Here is a 17980-nt window from a genome sequence, read left to right on the forward strand (position 1 = left end):
ACGAAATGCAGGGGCGTGTACATGTGTGCGCGCGCGAGTGTGTGAAACAAAAGAGGAGCGCGCGAGACCAGTGTGTAGACTCAACAGCTGTGCGCTCCCCGGGACGCGCTGTGCCAAAAAAGAAGCGCAACGTTACGCTCGAAAAGTTTCCTTGCCAGAATATTTTTTGTTGGTGTTGATCGCTTACAATCCAAAGCAGGAGTAGCGGCATTTCAGTGGATCTACAGTAAAGATGGAGTTGTTATCGGCTGTGTGGCTTTGCCTTTACCTCGTCATGGCTGTTCAAGGTAAGCGGTGGGAGTAGAGGCGAGTCCGGGCTCGACTGCGCTGCTGGAGCGTGTGTGTGTGTGTGTGTGTGTGTGTGTGTGACACTATAAACTTTTCCCAGCTGGAGCCTGGCATTTCAGCATGAGCAACAGGTTTCTAAACAAACACAAATACGCCTCCACTTTTACAGATTTTACGCACATTCCGTTGGCTTAGTGTGACGTTATGAATTGTAAATATTTCCCTTAATCTAACACATGCTTAAAGTACTTAAAGAGTGCTGAGCTAGCACTTGAGTATGAGCTTTCGGGTTATTACAGGACTTCTGCTGTGGTGTTTAGTCTGGTTAAATTAGGCGTTAAACACCTAATTATCACCAGCGCACATTAATCGTCATTATTATAATCACTAAGGTGAAATTTGCTCTAATCATTTTTGTAAGGGATTGTGTCTTGCTAGAAAAAAAAAGACGCCTGTTTTATAACAGCCCTTGAGCTGAACGTTGCCACATGAAATTTATTGCATAACAGCCTTGGTTTTTGCAAGCTTTGTCGTTATTTTTCCACTGTTTATTTATCTTCTCTGTAATACCGATAGAACGAAATCAATTGCAGCTTGCTGTTTTTTTCTTCTTCTCATTTTCACACACTGAGAAGTTCCTAATTTATATATTGATAAGAAGTAAAAAATAGAAGTGGAAAAAGTTTCCCCTTCGCTACAGCTTTGGTACGATGGATTTTACTGAATTGTTATCTCTTAACCGTTCAAGTTCCGCCACTGAACATCTGGAGGAAGATTCGAATCATTTGAGCCAACCCATTTAAATGACTCGACTCCGAATCATTTGATTCACTCGGAAAAACACGGAAACAGGATATTGTGCATTTCAAACTATTTAGTACATCAACTCAGGAGAGACTTTAAACAGCATATTGAAATGTAATCCTAACCTAATCAAATATAAACTTTAACCATAGTACCTTCAAATCTGACTATTCCATATTTACATGGCATTTTAACAAAACTGGTATACGTGAGACATATCTAACTGAGAAGACAAAATAAATTATAAACTATTAAATAAAATGGTAATATTAATCTAAGATAAATATTGACACTATAAAAATAGGCGGGGAGACAAAAAACAGTCTAAAATTGTTGATTATATTAATCTAGGATAAATGTAGACACTATAAAAATAGTTTGAGATATATAAACAAAAAAATGTCTATAACTATGTATTTTAAAATGTTATTAGAGATGGAAACCCTTTACATGATATATTATTCATAAATAAAAAAAGATTAACTAAAGCAATTTATTCGTTCCTGTTGATGATTCACTCGATTCATCCAAAAAGTCGTTTGAGGGAACCGATTCGCAAGTGAATCCACTGCTGCTAGTTCCATCTTGTCAAACCCGAAGCAGCGCGTTCTTGTTACTTCCGTATCGTGTTTGGCTTGACCTCAACAGAGAAGTCAAAAACACAAAATGTCATTTACAGTCAGTGTCTCACCCACCAATGCTGGCATGTGGGAAGGACGGAAACAGTGTGACCTTGAAGAGATTCTGTCTAAATGTAAACGGGAACGGTGGTTTGGAGTTAATGAACAACATGGGACTGATTGTGAGTAAGTGCGGATATGGAGCTGAGAAACACAGCTGGGTATCTCCTCCACATCCAGCTGGGTTTTGCTTATCCCAGCTGACTTTTCAGTGTTTAGTAAGGACCCTTGAATTGATCATATTGATTTGTCCATTTCCTGAAGACAGATTAGAAGTTGGTATAGATTTGAGAGCACGTGCCTGCTTAGTGTATACTATGATTAAGAAGGGTTGCCAGGTTTCGGCAAAAGTTTCAGCTCACCTACATGTCAAATAGAGCTTAAACTAACCTTTCAGTTCATGCACACGTCAAATAGAGCTTAAACTAACCTTTCAGCTCACCTAAATGTCAAATAGACCTTAAACTACCCACAAGATGTCAGCCATTATAAAGGGGAGCCTTGTGTTTCTCAGACTTTACATGGGAAACCACAGTGATTCATTTATGAAAATAGTATGAGTATAAGTATAAAGTATAAGAGTATGTAATATGAACCTTTACCATCGCCATGTGATGTCATAGCTACCCTACTTACCCAAATTCATCCGAATTACTGAAATATCTATATAGTTCTCGGTACAACAGAAATGGTGCTTGCTTTCTACTGACCACAGCAGAATTCCTCAGTCCTCAGTCAATAAAATTTCTAATTGAGGCTACATGATATTTGGGCTGGTTCCTCTTTTATTGAGAGTTATGAAAGTTAAAGTGCTTGCCTCAGGGGCACAACCGTCTTGGCTGATCTGGGACTTGATCTCACAACCTTTTACCAAAGCCAATCCATTAAAACTGTATGTTTATTGTAAGAAAGATTATGCTATGTTGGTGTCATTTATCATACAGTACTGCTGTGATAAAAGTGATAAAGTGTTGAAAGCAGAGGACCCCTGCAATGCTCCCATTGACACCTTTTTAACGAGGCTGTTTATCCAAAGTGTGTATTGTGAGTGTGTTAGTGTTAGTGTTGGCTTTGGGTTTTACGACAAACACAGAAACAATAGCTGCACATAAACCTATTAGGTTCAAGATTTTGTGGACAGCCTTAGTGGACAGACCACTAAGGCTGGGCAATAATGATGACATTTATATCAATATCATGGTACATTAGTGTAGCAATAAACACTTATACAACTGTTTCAACAAAAATGATTTGATTCAGTAAAACTGGTATGAATAATTAGATGCTTAAATTTCATATTGTGCATTAGGTTGTGTACTAGCTTTGTTGGTTGATTAGCAAATCAAGCTAAGTGTAGTAGCTGTGTACACTCACCAGAGCTAGTAGAGATCTTTGCTCTATTTTTGTTGTAATGTCTCGACATTTAATAAGAAGTTGAAAGACAGTTTTATGTGTCAAACAGCATATAGGAACAAACTGTAGGTAGGGACTAAAGTTGTGAGCGGGGAACCCAAGAAACACCCAAATGAGTCGGAGGAATCATTCAAGCTAAATGTATGATTTCATCACTTTAGCAAATCAGGCCCTCATTTGCATCGATAACATTTGAAATGCTGCTTTGCTCGTGTCGCTGCCACTGAAATTGCAAACATGGTTTCCTGTCACTTGCTAGTGGGAACATTTGGTAAGTGGTTAGATCATTTCTAAGAACATTTCTAGATCAGACTGCGCTCTGTTTACACCGAGCGCTGTGCATAACCTATCACAGCTGATTTAGCCTTCTGATTGGCTGGTGGTTGTCAGAGATCGCGGCTAACACAAATGTTGCTATCAGCTACGTTTGCTATCCCCGTAGTGTGCAAATAATCTTTAAACGCATCAACACTACACTCGAGTATCTATCACTGTAAATTCCATTTTCTCATCATATTGCTTTATGTTGTGTCTGACCCCGAGGCTAGCATGAGTGAGGCTTCCTGAAACGGTTCATGGTTAATACTGCAAGCAAACAAAGCGAGCCTTGTATTAGCGTATCAGTGTGAGAAATGCAGCGCAGAACAGAGGTCACCTAATGCTGTTAAAATAATGCTGCATTAAAGTAATATGTGGAAGCTCTCCTGTGAATGAGCCTCCAGTAGGGGGAATAATGGCCACAGATCAGGAAAAATACAAATAATGGATTGGAACTGAATCAAATTTGACGCTATTGTCCTTTTAGAGACAGAGACAGGAACAGGCACATGGCCTGTGGCACATGCATCACACAGCATGCTTTTCCTATTGCATTTCCTGACCAGACACACACACACACACACACACACTCACACAAACACACCCTGACAACTAACCACTTGGGTCAAAAGAGGGTCAAAGCCTGTACATATGCTAAACAGTATAAGTTCTGATTCTGCATATAATCTGCAAATGGGAACATATTCACGCATCTCTTAAGCTATACAATACAGTTTAACAACCACAAACTGGTTTGTTTATAAGTATTACAAATATGACATTTGCAACTGTTTATGAACATTCAGTTGATTGACCATCAGGTTATGTGTCAGTTTTTGTCCATTCAAGAAGGATGAATTGTCTAGGAGTTGGTTATATGACACCATCACAATACTGTAAGACATTCTAATCATTAATGTATTATTAAACGTTTAATTATAACATCAAAATTTCCCCAAACAGATTTGTTTGTTTGTTTATGCAACAGTTAGATGCTCCATTCTAGAGACTTTCGTTCGAGGCTCCTTCACAGCTGAGACATAAGTTTTGCACTAGTTTGTTTATTTTAACCTTTTAATGATCGTTGTAAGATTTTCTTATGATCTAGCTAATATTCTTTTTGCTCAGCTCGCTAGTTTTAGGTGACCCTGTTTGTTAAAACCTTCGACCGTTTACGTTGTGAAGAATGCAATGCTGCAAGTGAAATGGGTTTAAAGAAGCAATGCAGAAATGATCGAGGCTAACATCTGAGCCTTTTTGTTGGGTTGAGGGTGGAGTTGCGTTCGCATTAAAGAGGAGATGATTTATTGAATTCGCTTCACATTAAACGCCGCTAGTTTCCATAGCAGCGGGGTGTTGTTATAATCTCTCGGGTGGTGTTTTATTAGGAGCACTTTGCAAGCCAAGCCAAGACCAGAGCAGAGCAGGAAGGAAGTCTGCCCCTCTAAATACAAGCAAACATCCGGAAACTTCCTTCTGTAGTCCGCAGACCCAACCCCCTGACCCCCTCCCCCGACACCTCTCTCTCTGTCTCTCTCTCTCTCTCTCTCTCTCTCTCTCTCTCTCTACCTTTATGGTTTATATAATACACAGATATTACACAGATATTAATCATTGTTTATCATGAGCACACACACACCGATTGTGAGAACACTACAACAATTCTGCGGTCGCACTTACTGAAAGTGTCACTAGGGACTGGGACAAATGTGAAATGAGTCATTCGTGAGGGCTGAATCGTGTTGCATCGGGACTGCTGGATTTCCATCACTGTTTATTTTAACCCAGAAATACTCAGAGTGTAATGTAGTGAACTCTGAAACAGCAGGCAGAGACCCAGTGTGTAATTCTGAAGCCACTGGACTGTTTGGGTGTGGCTGAATTCATGACTCATGAGTCAGTTAGAGGAAAACATTGTTTGAGATTGTTTAGATACTGAATATTCACGGTGAAGTCTGTGGGAATGTTTTGGTTTTGTTTAAATTCACTTCCAGAGAAGAAAGGGGGTATTTGTAACGCTACACTGTACAAACTTTTTTACTCTCGGCTTTATAGTGTAAATCAAAATGACACACACACACACACACACACATTCAAAGGCATAATAATGTATTATGAGAAATGCTTGTGCTGTTTTAGGAAATTAATCATCAGTAATGCCACTTCACCTTAGATATTTTCTAGTACCGCTAATAAACACTGAAGGTTTACGAGAAGAAATTGGCAGATTTTTTAATCGTATATCTTGCAGAAGACATGAGGCTTGAAGTGCAGCGAGGTATCCAGTGTGAGTGTGTTATACAAGATTAGTTGTAAGTACCTTTGCTCAGACTTCTGCAAATATGAAGTGAACCTTAGTATTGAAGCTGAAACTTTTGACAAGTTTCTGTTTTGGCCTCTCTCTCTCTCTCTCTCTCTCTCTGTCTCTCTCTCTCTCGCTCTCTCTCTGTCTCTCTCTCTCTCGCTCTCTCTCTGTCTCTCTCTCTCTCTCTCTCTCTCTCTCTGTGTGTGTGTGTACGTGTGTGTGCTTGCGTACATGTAAAAGACCAAAATGTGTGAAACTTTGAAAGGAACCTTAGAAAATCAAACAGCTCAAAAATCACAAACCCAGCAAAAAAAAAAAAAGAGTGGAAAAAATGTCACAGAGAGACGAAGGGAGGGGGATAGAGATGGAAAAAGAAGAGGAGGAGAGTTTTGCTGATTTGACTAGTACAATTTTAGTGAAATCGTAGCTGTAACATTAATAATAATAATAATAATAATAATAATAATAATAATTGTGTTAGTATGGTGCCATAAACAGGGTACATTAATAGGAAATAAGAAAAATCTAGAGAGAAAAACTCTTTATTATATTTCCTGTGTTTTTTATACTTTTTGTGTCACTAAACCCACATTTTATCTTTCTTTTCTTTTTTTAATCTTTTTCATATCCTCTTGTTTTTTTGTCTTCTTATAACTCGAATTGTGAAACTTTCCACCTTAGTTTTAGACCCAAGTCAGCATTCTGAAATTTGACTACAGCTTGACATTTTCGTTTTATTTTTAAACACACGAAAATCTGAAACCTAAAAGATGACGGGCCGGGGAAATCACGTTTTTTCCCCCCTTTGGCTGAGTGGAGTTGATAACTCAGTGACCTTTGGACATTTTGAGTGAAATGCCAGCTCAGCATCCTCTCACTCACTCACTCACACACACACACACACACACACACACACACACTGGCACAGGTGGAATGAATCACAGTCTAGTAAAGGAGCTCGAGCTGACTGGATGTAGGCTGTGTGCTCTTTCAGTATGCTTCAGTCGTGCACACATGTACACACCTGCACACCTACACCGCTCAGGAAACAACCGCAAACACTCATGTCTGAACAGCTGTATCTGCACTGAGCTGTGCTCCAAGCAACAACAGCAAGTCATTTAACCACCGCGTGCTTGGCATTACTTTACCATGTTTCTGGCCTTTTGATTCTCTTCAGTTTTAGCTCTCTTACTGGGTAATGCATTATTTAAAAAAAACAAAAAACAATACACTAGCAAAGGTTATTGCCTAGTAAACAATACTTGTCAAAGATTATTGCTTATAGAGGGAAATGAATAGGAAATGTTTCTTGAGCATTTTTGGAAGGAGTCTCCAGTGTCAGGGCGTTTTCTGATATTTGGCTTACTTTTTTGGTTAAAAGGTTAAATTCCAGTGTAGGTCATGTGACTAAAATGACCTCTACCTTTTTTTTGGTGTAAAATCAGAAACTATGCAGTTAAAAGAAATATCTATCTAAAGTTGGGGGTTTTGTCAGCATGGCTGTTTTGCAGCGAAAAATATAAACAATGTTTTCCCATCTCCAGGTAACAGTGAATACCACGCCGACCCTCTCAGTGTTTCGACACCCTACGTCTCCTACATGTGCCCTGAAGGTGCTAATGTCACGCTGGTGTGCGAACAGTCTGGCTCTCTGGATCATCCAAAAGACCGTCTGCATCACGCCTGGCTCTTTACGCAACACATGGACCAGCGGTGTCACAGTCCCCTGCACGGGCAACACAGCAACTCTATAGTGTACAGATCCCAGGCCAAGTCTTTCAGCATCACGCTGCTCGAGGTGACACAGGCCAACCAGGGACGCTACTGCTGCCTGGTGCTGGACCTCCAGCCAGAAAGCAAGCACAAGCCACACGTGCTACAGGAAGCACACAGCTACATGACGCTCACTATCATGCCACGTAAGTTCACAATTAGAACCTGTTATTAAAAACCATTACCTTGCCTAGAGGAACATGTTATTGACCTCTTAGAGCATGTAATTAAACATGCTGTTATTTTTGCTGTTGCTGCAATGCAGTGTTGGTGTGTCTTAAGAACAAAAATCCCATGTGCTGTTAAATAAACAACACTGTGGTGGTGGTGGTGGTGTGATGTAACACAAAGACAAGTTCCACCGAGAAGTTGATTATTTTCACATAACAGCATGTTTACAGAGTTTTATTCCTCTTACAGTACAAATATCAGGCCTCAATTATTATTATTATTATTATTATTATTATTATTTACTACTTACTACAGTCATAGAAATCCCTGTTATAGACAATCAAGCTTCTGACTTGAGAATTACTGAGAAGTACTGTAGGTTGTTAATATAGTTAGTAACTGTACTTAATTGTCGAATGTAATATTGTGTGACTTAACATTCACCGTCTTGTCCTTGTCCAGGTCGCAATAATAGTCTGAAGTGCACACAGCTGTCAATGGCTCCTTCCCAAAGTATATCAAGTATGCCTTTAGTAAAAGAAGGTCTTTATATATATACAGTATATATATTTCTAAATCATTTGAAACTTGCTTACACTTTCTAAGATGTCATTTGATCACCAAAGCACAAATTCACACATACACACATATGGCATGATCACTGGGTTGATTTTATTACTCTTTATCATCCTCTAGGTTCAGTGACTGCATCTGTGGCTATAGGTGTAGTCATTATGTGTGTTTTGTGTCTGCCTGTCTTGCTGGTCCTGGTATATCGACAAAGACAAACAACTCACAGCAGCCGACGTGAGTATACACACACACAATCGCTTGGTCCGAATGTTCTTCGCTAGCAAGTTTATTAGCAGTTTATTAGCAGCTGAATGCTTCATGCAGTCCGGTCATGTCATGATGCTAAATGAGTCAGTGTCTGGTGTCATTCATGGACCATGCTTTGCGTGTTTAAGTTTTTAATAACTAGAAACCCTCAGGCTTTACTCTAAGTGACTTGGAAGCTTTGTGTGCATGTTTAGCCTCACATCCTGCACAAAGGCTGCATGATAGTGCTACAGGAAATCATAGTCACCGATATTCTATTTCCTGCCATACAATGACCAGTTTCCACTTCCTGCTTTGTTTTTCTTTTTTAACAGGTGCACACGAGCTTGTTCGCATGGGCAGGTGAGTTTCCACACAGTCAAAGCACTAGACTGTCTAAAGAAAACATTTCATCTTGATGTGTTAAGTACACTGTCAGATGCTTGAAATAAGCACCAATGACACCAATGTATCAAACAATTAAGCGAGGCTTATAGGCTGCAGTGCAACACTTTGTGAACTCTGTGTGTGTAAATCATCCCACATCTACCTCAAACCACACTGAGTTGTGAAGTAATCTCAGATATGTTCATGTGGCTTCTGACACAGTATGTGACATACAGCGAGCTGGGGTCAGCTGATCATAGGATTCATGAATAGTCCTAGAAGTCGCATGCAGGATTGGGTCAAGCAGCTAAAATGAGCATACCTATGTGTGCATGAGCAATGTTGCCTTCCAGGCTCCAAAACATCACCCTATTTTTAAAAAAAATAAAATTTATAGCAGAAACCTTTATCTAGAGCAGCTTAGCCTTCTGGTGGTCCAGTGGCAGGATCCTGTGCTCTCATTGGCCCGGGTTTGAGTGTGTTAACACTCAGTGCTGGTCCCAAGCCCATATAAAATGGGAGGGTTGCTTCAGGAAGGGCATCTGGCTTAAAACACGTGCTAAATTGAAACATACGGACCAAATGATCCGCTATGGTGACCCCAAACAGGGAGCAGCCGAAACAACAACAACTTACACCCAGCAACTTACTGATCTCTTAACCTTCTGATCAGGACTGCACAGCTTACTCACTGCCATCAGCTACCATATTTTGGCTTAATAAAGCATACATTATGGTAATGAGGACTTTTTAAAAAAATGCAGTGCAGATCTGGAGCGGATCCAATGATACACTCGGCCCTAATCCAGCGCCATGACAATTTAGGACTGTTTTCTAAACCCTGCCAAAACTATGCTGCAAAATAATTAAAGTAGTAGCAGCCATCTGGAAACTAGCATCTAAATCAGTAGTCCTTAATTGTTTGCTACATTACTAGCTCTGGAGTAAATTTATAGAAACCTTAGACATCCTGGGTACATTGGCATGCAGTAATGGGATAGCTGTGTTGGTTTATTATGTACTAATGTTAATCTCTCTGTCTCTCACTCTGTCTCTCTCTCTTTCTTTCTCTCTTCAGTGAGGCTCAAGGCCATGAGAACCCTGTGTACATGGGAAGTTCTCCAAAAACTCCATCTCGCACCGTGGCTCAGATTCTAACGCGCCAGACGTCCGAAACCGGACGTCACCTTCTCGCCGACCCTGGCACCCCGTTCAGCCCGAACCCGCAAGGAGATGTGTTTTTCCCTGCACATGGTGAGAGCTAAAACATTCATGTGCCTTCTTACGACAACTCTGTTTAAACTAATTCCACCTCCTCCACCTACTTTGCTACAGACAAAACAAACACATCTCACACATCTCCTTTTTTGTGCAATGCTTACTTTGTCACAAGGTCAGAGACCTCACAAGGTCAGAGAAGACCACAAACACAAACACACACACACACAAACACATACTAATAACACACACACTTTTATGTTCCCGGAAAGTATTCATTTCATTTAACATCAACAACACAGCTACACTTTCCAACGCACTCAGGTCAAATCTCAAATGTTTTCTTATTCTGTGTGTGTGTGTGTGTGTGTGTGTGTGAGATGGTCCAAGAAATCAGATATCATTCATAGAAAGGAGAAAAAAAACAATGTTTTAGATAATTCACCAACAAATCTCTCCTAGGCGATCATCCTGTAAAGATTAAACATACTGTGGTGGTAAACACAGGCGAGATGAGTAATCAGTAATCAGCTTACAGTAATCCTTAATCAGCAGTCAGAATGTCACACCACAGTTCGATTTAAACCTTTCAATGTCCTAGTTTTACCATGGGAAGTAACACCTCAGTAACACGAGTATAAGGTGCTGGACACAGTCTTGGTGTGGTGCTTGTGAAGTATCTGACTATTGGAGTGCTTCACACTGTACACAAATCACCTGGAGGAAGAGAGCGACTCCGATCGGCAAGTGCTCGAAATGAACGACTTGACTACGCCATCCATTCAGGGCTTCTACTTATTGGTTAGTGATTAAAAGACTAGCATTCACATGGGGATATTTGAATATGCAAATATTAGGCAAATTCAAACACACACACACACACACAGAACAAACAAACAAAACACAGTCTGCAGATTAGAACAGTTTTTACTGGTCTGCACAACACACAGTATAGTGTGTGACATATTTCCATTGAAATGAGTCAACAATGTCACACACACACACACACAGCTGGAAGTATTTCAGACTCCCATGCAGCCTGATCCTGTTTATTAGTCTGGATTCTGTCAGTACAAGGCGAGAAACATCTGGAAACAGAGAGGAGATACATGCACGCACACACACACACACACACACACCACAATCTGACGTATAATTTCAGATCTCAGGCCACTGAAGTTGTAAAAGCTCATCAGAATTCCGCATGTCTGTTTAAAGAACCCTCTTCCTCATTCTCGAAACTAGTGCTTTAGCATTTAAAGTTCCTCTTCAGAGCTAATTGCTGGGAAGCAAAAAGGCACTCCATGCTCTGCGTTATCATTAAGAAGAAGAACAATACACCTGGTTTGCTGTGTGCGCGCTTAGCTAAGTGGATCGTGGAGAGAATATTATGTGTTTGGGTGACGTCAGTGTCACGGTGTATCAGTGTATGACTCACAAGAGCACCAAAACACACGGATATGTCGATTCCAGAAAACTGTTTTTCTCCACCATCGGTTCCCTACTGCCACTATAGTAACTTTTAGTTCCTGTTTTGGTTATCCTGAACCTTATTTGGACTGTGGCATGACGTAAAGAAAAATGGAAGAGAAACTCAGAATAAATGCAGCTTCAGCACTAATGCAACAAAAACACAGCAAGGCTCTGGCAAGCAGAACATGCATGGGGGGTGAGTGTATCGGAGGACAGTGGTAGGTAAACCTCACTCCCCTGATCTTCCCCCATGCCGGAGACCCGGGTTGGAGACCCGCTCGGAGTTGGTGCAAGTAGGACCCAGGGGGAGTTCTGTGACGGAAGCTAGCGATAGGTGCTGTGCAGGTAAACCTCACTCCCCGATCTCCCCCATGCTGGAGACCTGGTTTAGAGACCCGCTCGGAGTGGGTGCAAGTAGGACCCAGGGGGTTACATTGGTGCCATGACCCGGATGGGAGTGAGGTTTAGGGGGATGAGTGTAACGGAGCCCAGCAATAGGTGCTGTGCAGGTAAACCTCAATCCCCTGATCTCCACCTTGCCAGAGACCCAGGTTTGGGACCCACTCGGAGCGGGTGCAAGTAGGACCCGAGGGGAGGGGGTTACATTGGTGCCATGACCCAGATGCAAGTGAGGATTATGGGGGTGAGTGTAACAGAGGCCAGCGGTAGGTGCTGTGCAGGTAAACCTCACTCCCCTTATCTCAAGAGGTTCACTAGCGACTAGTTAGTTGTGCCGTTAGTGCACCCACCTCACATGCAGGACACCTGGGTTCAAGTCAAAGTCCAGTCAAAGTCAAAGCGGCTTGTCACTCAACCATATATAGCTGTTGCAGTCCACAGTGAAGTGAAACAACATTCCTCCTAGACCAAAGGTGCTACACATAACAAAGACAGAGCACAGTGATGCAGATAAACATAGAGATAAAACTGAACTATACTTATGGTGCAATCTTTAAACTAGACATACAACAGAAGTGCACAGGATGACAAGACAAGACAGCGCAGACAAACAACATGTAGACCGACTCTGTGCAAAAGAACAGTGTTGAGAACAGAACAGAGTGCAAATATTAAAGTTAACATGTAAACAGGATCAATATAAAGTGTAAAGTTTAATGTAAAGTGACATATGCGTGCAAACAGGACAATTTTTGTGTGAGTGTGTGTGTGTGTGTGTCCAGCACAGTATAGTTCTCTATTGAAAGCAGTTCTCAGTTGTGTGTGTCTGTATTTATATAATTATCATGCAATCTAATGGTGTAACGGACTCAGAGTGGTGTTCTGAGCTGTAACGAAGGAACGAGAGTGAACGAAATTTTGAAATTTTTCTCTGACCTTTTACTCGCTGCTCCTTTTCACAACTATACACAGTTACACAATGACTTCTGCTTTTCTGCTCTGTTCCTGCAATCCCTGATTCTGGGAAAGTGTTCCGTGGTATTTCATTTGTTGCTACACACTTCACCTAGCTTTCATAACGCAAATTTACATGCAAGATCGGACAAAGCGTTACGGATGTAGTGCTTCCGGAGATCATTTTAATCCGTTGGATCTTCGGCATAATTGTTTCTATAGCAACAGCTGATTCACAGAGACTCAGGCTATAGAATAAGCTCCAATTAAATTTGCATAAAAGATGATTTAAGACACTGACATTTTCGGAAGGAGTCTCCAGTGTCGGCTGTTAAGTTAAGCTGTGGCTTTAAGTTTTATGACACAGGAAAGGCCTTAGGCTCTGAGCCTGAGAGAAAAAATAATGTGGCGATAAATATATTTTAATTAAGTTATTGTGCTTGTTATTATGAAGTTTTTTTTATTTAAACGCTAAGCAAAAATAATCAGGATAATACTTTTGGCAATTATATAAGCCCTAACAGGTTTTCATTAGGAGAAAGTGTGTGTGTGTGTGTGTGTGTGTGTGTGTGTGTGTGGGCATGTGTGGATATTTTCTGAGAACTAAAGTTGAATGGAAACAAAAAACATTCAGGAACTAAAAGTAAATAGTGACCTAGTGTCTGTGTGTGTGTGTGTGTGTGAGAGAGAGAGAGAGAGAGAGAGAGAGGAAAAACAAGGTGTTACTATAGGAATGTGTGCATATGTGTGTATACTAATGTGTTTGTACTGTTTTTCAGAGCCCATCCCGGAGTCACCAGACTTCCAGCCATTGTAGGATGGAGAGACGCTGTCATTCTCAGCACCCATGAAATGCCCTGCACTTTTTCTTTCTGTACATCTTCTCCTCCTCCTCCTTCCATCCATCCTCCCTATTTTCTCTATACAAGACGACGACGACGACAAGAGAGAGCAAACTTCCACAACATCCTTCTACACACACACACACTCAGATTTTCCACCTGTACAGCCAGGGGCCAGGAGGAGCTCATTTCACTGTGTTGTGGGGGAATGCTTATTCTCAGTCAGACTGGAATGTTCCACACCCGAGAGAAAAGAGGGTCGGTTTCAGTAAGAGGTGTGGCTTCTCGTACTGATAAGCCAGACCACTGGAGAGCACGCACTCATATCTCTCATACAAGTTTTGTCTCATCTCATTGAGGCAGAACCCCCCTCCATCGTCCATCCCCTGTCGGCCACCAACTGCTTTTTATTTAGCACGTGTGTATGTCAGTGTGTCAGAGATCATCTACATTTGTATTTGTAACATCTGTATGTTGGTTATGAAAAAGTTACTATGACTGCCAAAGAAAACTCAAGAAGGTCACTTAGCTTTAAGGTATTGAATAAATATTTAGTGAGTATTGAATATCAGTGAGTGGGTGAGTAAGTGAGTGGGTGGGTGGGTGTATGGGTGAGTGAGTGATGGAGTGGGTGGGTGGGTGTATGGGTGAGTGAGTGATGGAGTGGGTGGGTGGGTGTATGGGTGAGTGAGTGATTGAGTGAGTGAGTGGGTGGGGGGGTGGGTGTATGGGTGAGTGAGTGAGTGAGTGGGTGGGTGGGTGGGTGTATGGGTGAGTGAGTGAGTGAGTGAGAGAGTGAGAGACAGACAGACCAAAGGTGTGTGTGTGTGTGTGTGTGTGTGTGTGTGTGTGTATAATAACCAATGGCCTATTTCTCTGTATATGTGGGACAAAATGTAATTCTGAATCTGTGTCTATATTTGTCTGTCTATAAAAAGCCTTTTTTTTATTATGATACTGTAAAAAAAAGTTATCTTAATGTATTTTGTACAATAAAACTTCAAATACAAAAGAAAGGCAAATGTAGACAAAAGGACAGTTTGTTCTGTGTGAGATTCTGCTCGACTGCAGCAAAACCAGAAACAGGAACTAGCAGAATATTTGAAATTGTAACTTCCTGTTTCATGAAAAAAAAGCACACTTGTGGGTTTCCTGTTTTTTTGCAGTTTACCAGTTTATACTTCCTGTCTTTAAATGTGCCAGCAGGTCTAAATGCCACACTGGCATTAATACCTAGCTTTGGCATCACTCTTTTCTGGCTGCAACAAATTTTGAGGTTCCCTCAGGAGTTCACTTGAAGTTCAAGCGCTTTACATAAGAAAAAAAAAAAGATGGGTGTAATTCACACTGCTGTTTATTTACTAACCACCTCTGCAGTGCTTGTTCTACACTACATTATATACAATGTGTTTTACACACATTAACGTTCACACTCGGGGTCACGTGGAGCACCGGGATAAGAGAGGGTGCATACAACTGGAGCAGATTTTGCAGCAATTTCCTTTCTATTATGTAGAATGCTGTCAGTTGGCTCAGTAGCTAGAAAACTAATGCAATAAATGCTGTTGGTCTCCCATGTGCACAAGCCACAGAAACTTGCAACCTAGTCAACATCATCACTAGGCATGACGTGACGTGGAAAGTGGCACGATTCTACACCGTGGGAATGTTCCATTGCATCCAATTTCACTTTTTTAACTACACTTTGTCCTCATCAGTCCAACACGTACAGCCAGGAGAGCTTGCATTACAGACACAAAGCTGTTAAACATCTAAAAACATCTTAGATTTGACGTTTTAATAGCGCCAGGCTTTAGAGTAAAAAAAAACATACTAGGAATATTTCTGCTCAAATATTCAGCCCAGACCAATACAAAATGACCAGGGGGTAAAAAAAAAAAAGAAAGAAAAAGCACAGGTTTTCTGTTTACTCTTTGTCAATGTCTTGAAAAGGAAATTGCATCAGATTGCAAAGTCTCTTATCCATGCTCTGCTGCTGCTTTGGCTTGAATACATCCTATATTGTTTTGTTCCTTCGGGCCTCCATGGACTCTTCTAACAAACACGTGATCATGCAAGGTTCTGGACAGGGTTTTTCCCCAAAGAGGAAATGATGATAAAAAGCTAAACTGACCATGTGACCTCTCTGCCACTTCTTATTGAAATATCACTGCATTTTCTTATCTTCCTTTATAATTAGAAATGAGAAATTATAAGCCAGAACTGAATTAAACAGTGTTAGTGTTAGTTTTATATAAGCAGGAATGTTTACTCGCTGGTAAATAAATTGAGCTGCTTGAAATTAACTACATTTAGCAGGTATTGATTGTAAGGCTGGCTTGTATGTTCATTTCATTTTAAATCATAATTGTAATTGTGTTTTTTGTACACACGAGGATCAGAAGGTGTTTGTTGAATACAGTGCCATCTTAATACGGTGTTAGTAAGGCTCTATTCTCTACATGGACTCATTGAAACACACACACATTCTCTCTCACCGATAGTGGCGGATTTCCATCATCCTCCACCGTGACAGTGAGTGTGTACTGCTGCTGTCTCTCTCTGTCAGGAGGTGATGGTCTGGTCACGATCTCTCCACTCATGCGGTCCATACGGAAGGTCAGATCCTGGTTGCCGTTGGTGATGTAATATGACAGCACAGCGTTGGGCCCGATGTCTCGATCCGTAGCTACGACACGTAGAACCGATGTACCGCCACCTACATTCTACACAAAGACACATAGTGGTTAAGGTTCTCGTCTATTGATCGGAAGGTTTTGAGCTGAATCCCAGCATCACTACGCCTGGTTTTCTGAACCTGGTTCTCTGACCTAAGCTTCCTAGAGATTATGATGGCCCTTTAAACATTTGTCTTATTCTTTTTCTAGCCAGTAAAAATAACTGGAAGTTTATATTGTCTTTCATATTTATGACTAAGCACACAAAATGACAGACTCCTGACTGCTTTCGGGCCCTGAGGCTCTGATGTGGTTTGATTGGCAGGCCGAGTTGCACTCACCTCACTGATGCTGACGTTGTAGCCGCGAGGGCTGTGGACAACTGGAGCATTATCATTTACATCCACGATATTCACAGTAAGCGAGTGATCCGTAAACCGAGGAGGAGAGCCGTTATCTAAGGCCCGCACCTGGACAGACATGCAAAGTATAAGGAAATAATGTGGAGTGAAATTTGAAAGTCTGAAGTCCATGACACTGCACAATCTCCAGTAGGCCCTTGACCTGAAGAACAAAAAAGCTCAGAGACGTAAAGCATTGCTTTGAATGAAAACAGATTGTAATAGAAATATCATTCATTATACTAAAGTCAATAAAGTAGCTGGTTTCTGATTGCTGGCTGTATCTCAAACGTTTCTATAGTAGCAACTAATTCACAGGGAGTCTTAAATAGATAATATGTTACCATAGCAATAATTATGTAACGGCAGCCGTTTACAATGTGAAGGTCTGCTGCTAACTGCCCGCTAACTATCAGTTAAGTGCTAGGTGACGCTTTTATCTTTTTCCTCTTCACTGTGCACTTCATTAACAGAAACAAAGCATGACATCGGTGATCACCTTCAGAAGATAACGGTCCACCGCTTCTCTGTCGAGAAGAGCGTTTACATAAATGTCTCCAAATGTGTTGTTGATGGTTCGGATCTCAAATATATCCCTCATGTTCCCTGCCACCAGTGTAAAGTTCACCTGGATAGAGAGAAAGAAAATGATTAAAGAATGAAGAATCAACAGGTGGTGGAAAACTGAGGATGGAGATGACGAGATGGTGAAAATGAGGCCCTCTTCATGATTAGATCTCATCTCAGATCCCGATGTGGGACTGAGCTTCTCTCTCTCTCTCTCTCTCTCTATCTCTCTCTCACCAGTCCGTTCATCCCGGCATCTTTATCCCGTGCTGTCACCATGGCCACTCTCTGACCAATGGGTGTATCCTCTGGAACGTTCACCGATAAGTCTGATGTGAGGTCAAACTCAGGGCTGTTGTCATTCTCATCCAAAATAGTGATGGACACCTGTTTAAAAAAAAAAAAACATGACTAGTCTGTAGCAGTTAATTAAGACTTCAGTAGTATGTGCAGTCTAGAATATATACACTTCAAATCAGTCTATAAA

The 17980-nt window shown here is 41.1% G+C and overlaps 2 protein-coding genes across 4 annotated transcripts in view; one reads left to right on the plus strand and one right to left on the minus strand.

Moving 5' to 3' along the window:
• Positions 1–17945, minus strand: part of cdh23 (cadherin-related 23) — a 43155-nt gene extending 25210 nt beyond the window's left edge. The window contains exons 1-4 of the mRNA XM_058384249.1: positions 17731–17945; positions 17426–17554; positions 16867–16995; positions 16346–16573 (exon numbers count right to left, since the gene is read on the minus strand). Of these exons, the coding sequence (XP_058240232.1) occupies positions 16346–16573; positions 16867–16995; positions 17426–17554; positions 17731–17772 (528 nt within the window). The 5' untranslated portion in view covers positions 17773–17945. The remainder of the gene's footprint in view (positions 1–16345; positions 16574–16866; positions 16996–17425; positions 17555–17730) is intronic.
• Positions 53–14413, plus strand: vsir (V-set immunoregulatory receptor). 3 transcript variants are annotated; one of them, XM_058384265.1, is made up of 7 exons: positions 53–287; positions 7356–7730; positions 8218–8298; positions 8452–8562; positions 8910–8937; positions 10040–10215; positions 13785–14413. In XM_058384265.1, exons 1-7 carry the CDS (start codon positions 233–235, stop codon positions 13820–13822), a joined length of 864 nt encoding a protein of 287 aa, XP_058240248.1. In that variant the 5' UTR covers positions 53–232; the 3' UTR covers positions 13823–14413. The 3 variants fall into 3 exon arrangements, with proteins under 3 accessions (XP_058240248.1, XP_058240269.1, XP_058240259.1); XM_058384276.1 differs by having other exon boundaries at positions 54–287; positions 8218–8277; XM_058384286.1 differs by lacking the exon at positions 8218–8298.
• Positions 17946–17980: the final 35 nt, after the last annotated feature.

Source organism: Hemibagrus wyckioides, linkage group LG03, assembly GCF_019097595.1.
Source record: "Hemibagrus wyckioides isolate EC202008001 linkage group LG03, SWU_Hwy_1.0, whole genome shotgun sequence".
NCBI classification, from domain to species: Eukaryota; Metazoa; Chordata; class Actinopteri; order Siluriformes; family Bagridae; genus Hemibagrus; species Hemibagrus wyckioides.

Excerpts from the sequence above, each read along its gene's own strand:
- vsir (XM_058384265.1), top strand. The coding sequence starts at position 233 with ATGGAGTTGTTATCGGCTGTGTGGCTTTGCCTTTACCTCGTCATGGCT. Across the intron at positions 8,299-8,451 it reads TATGCCTTTAGTAAAAGAAG|GTTCAGTGACTGCATCTGTG; the intron begins GTCTTTATATAT and ends ATCATCCTCTAG. Across the intron at positions 8,563-8,909 it reads AACAACTCACAGCAGCCGAC|GTGCACACGAGCTTGTTCGC; the intron begins GTGAGTATACAC and ends CTTTTTTAACAG.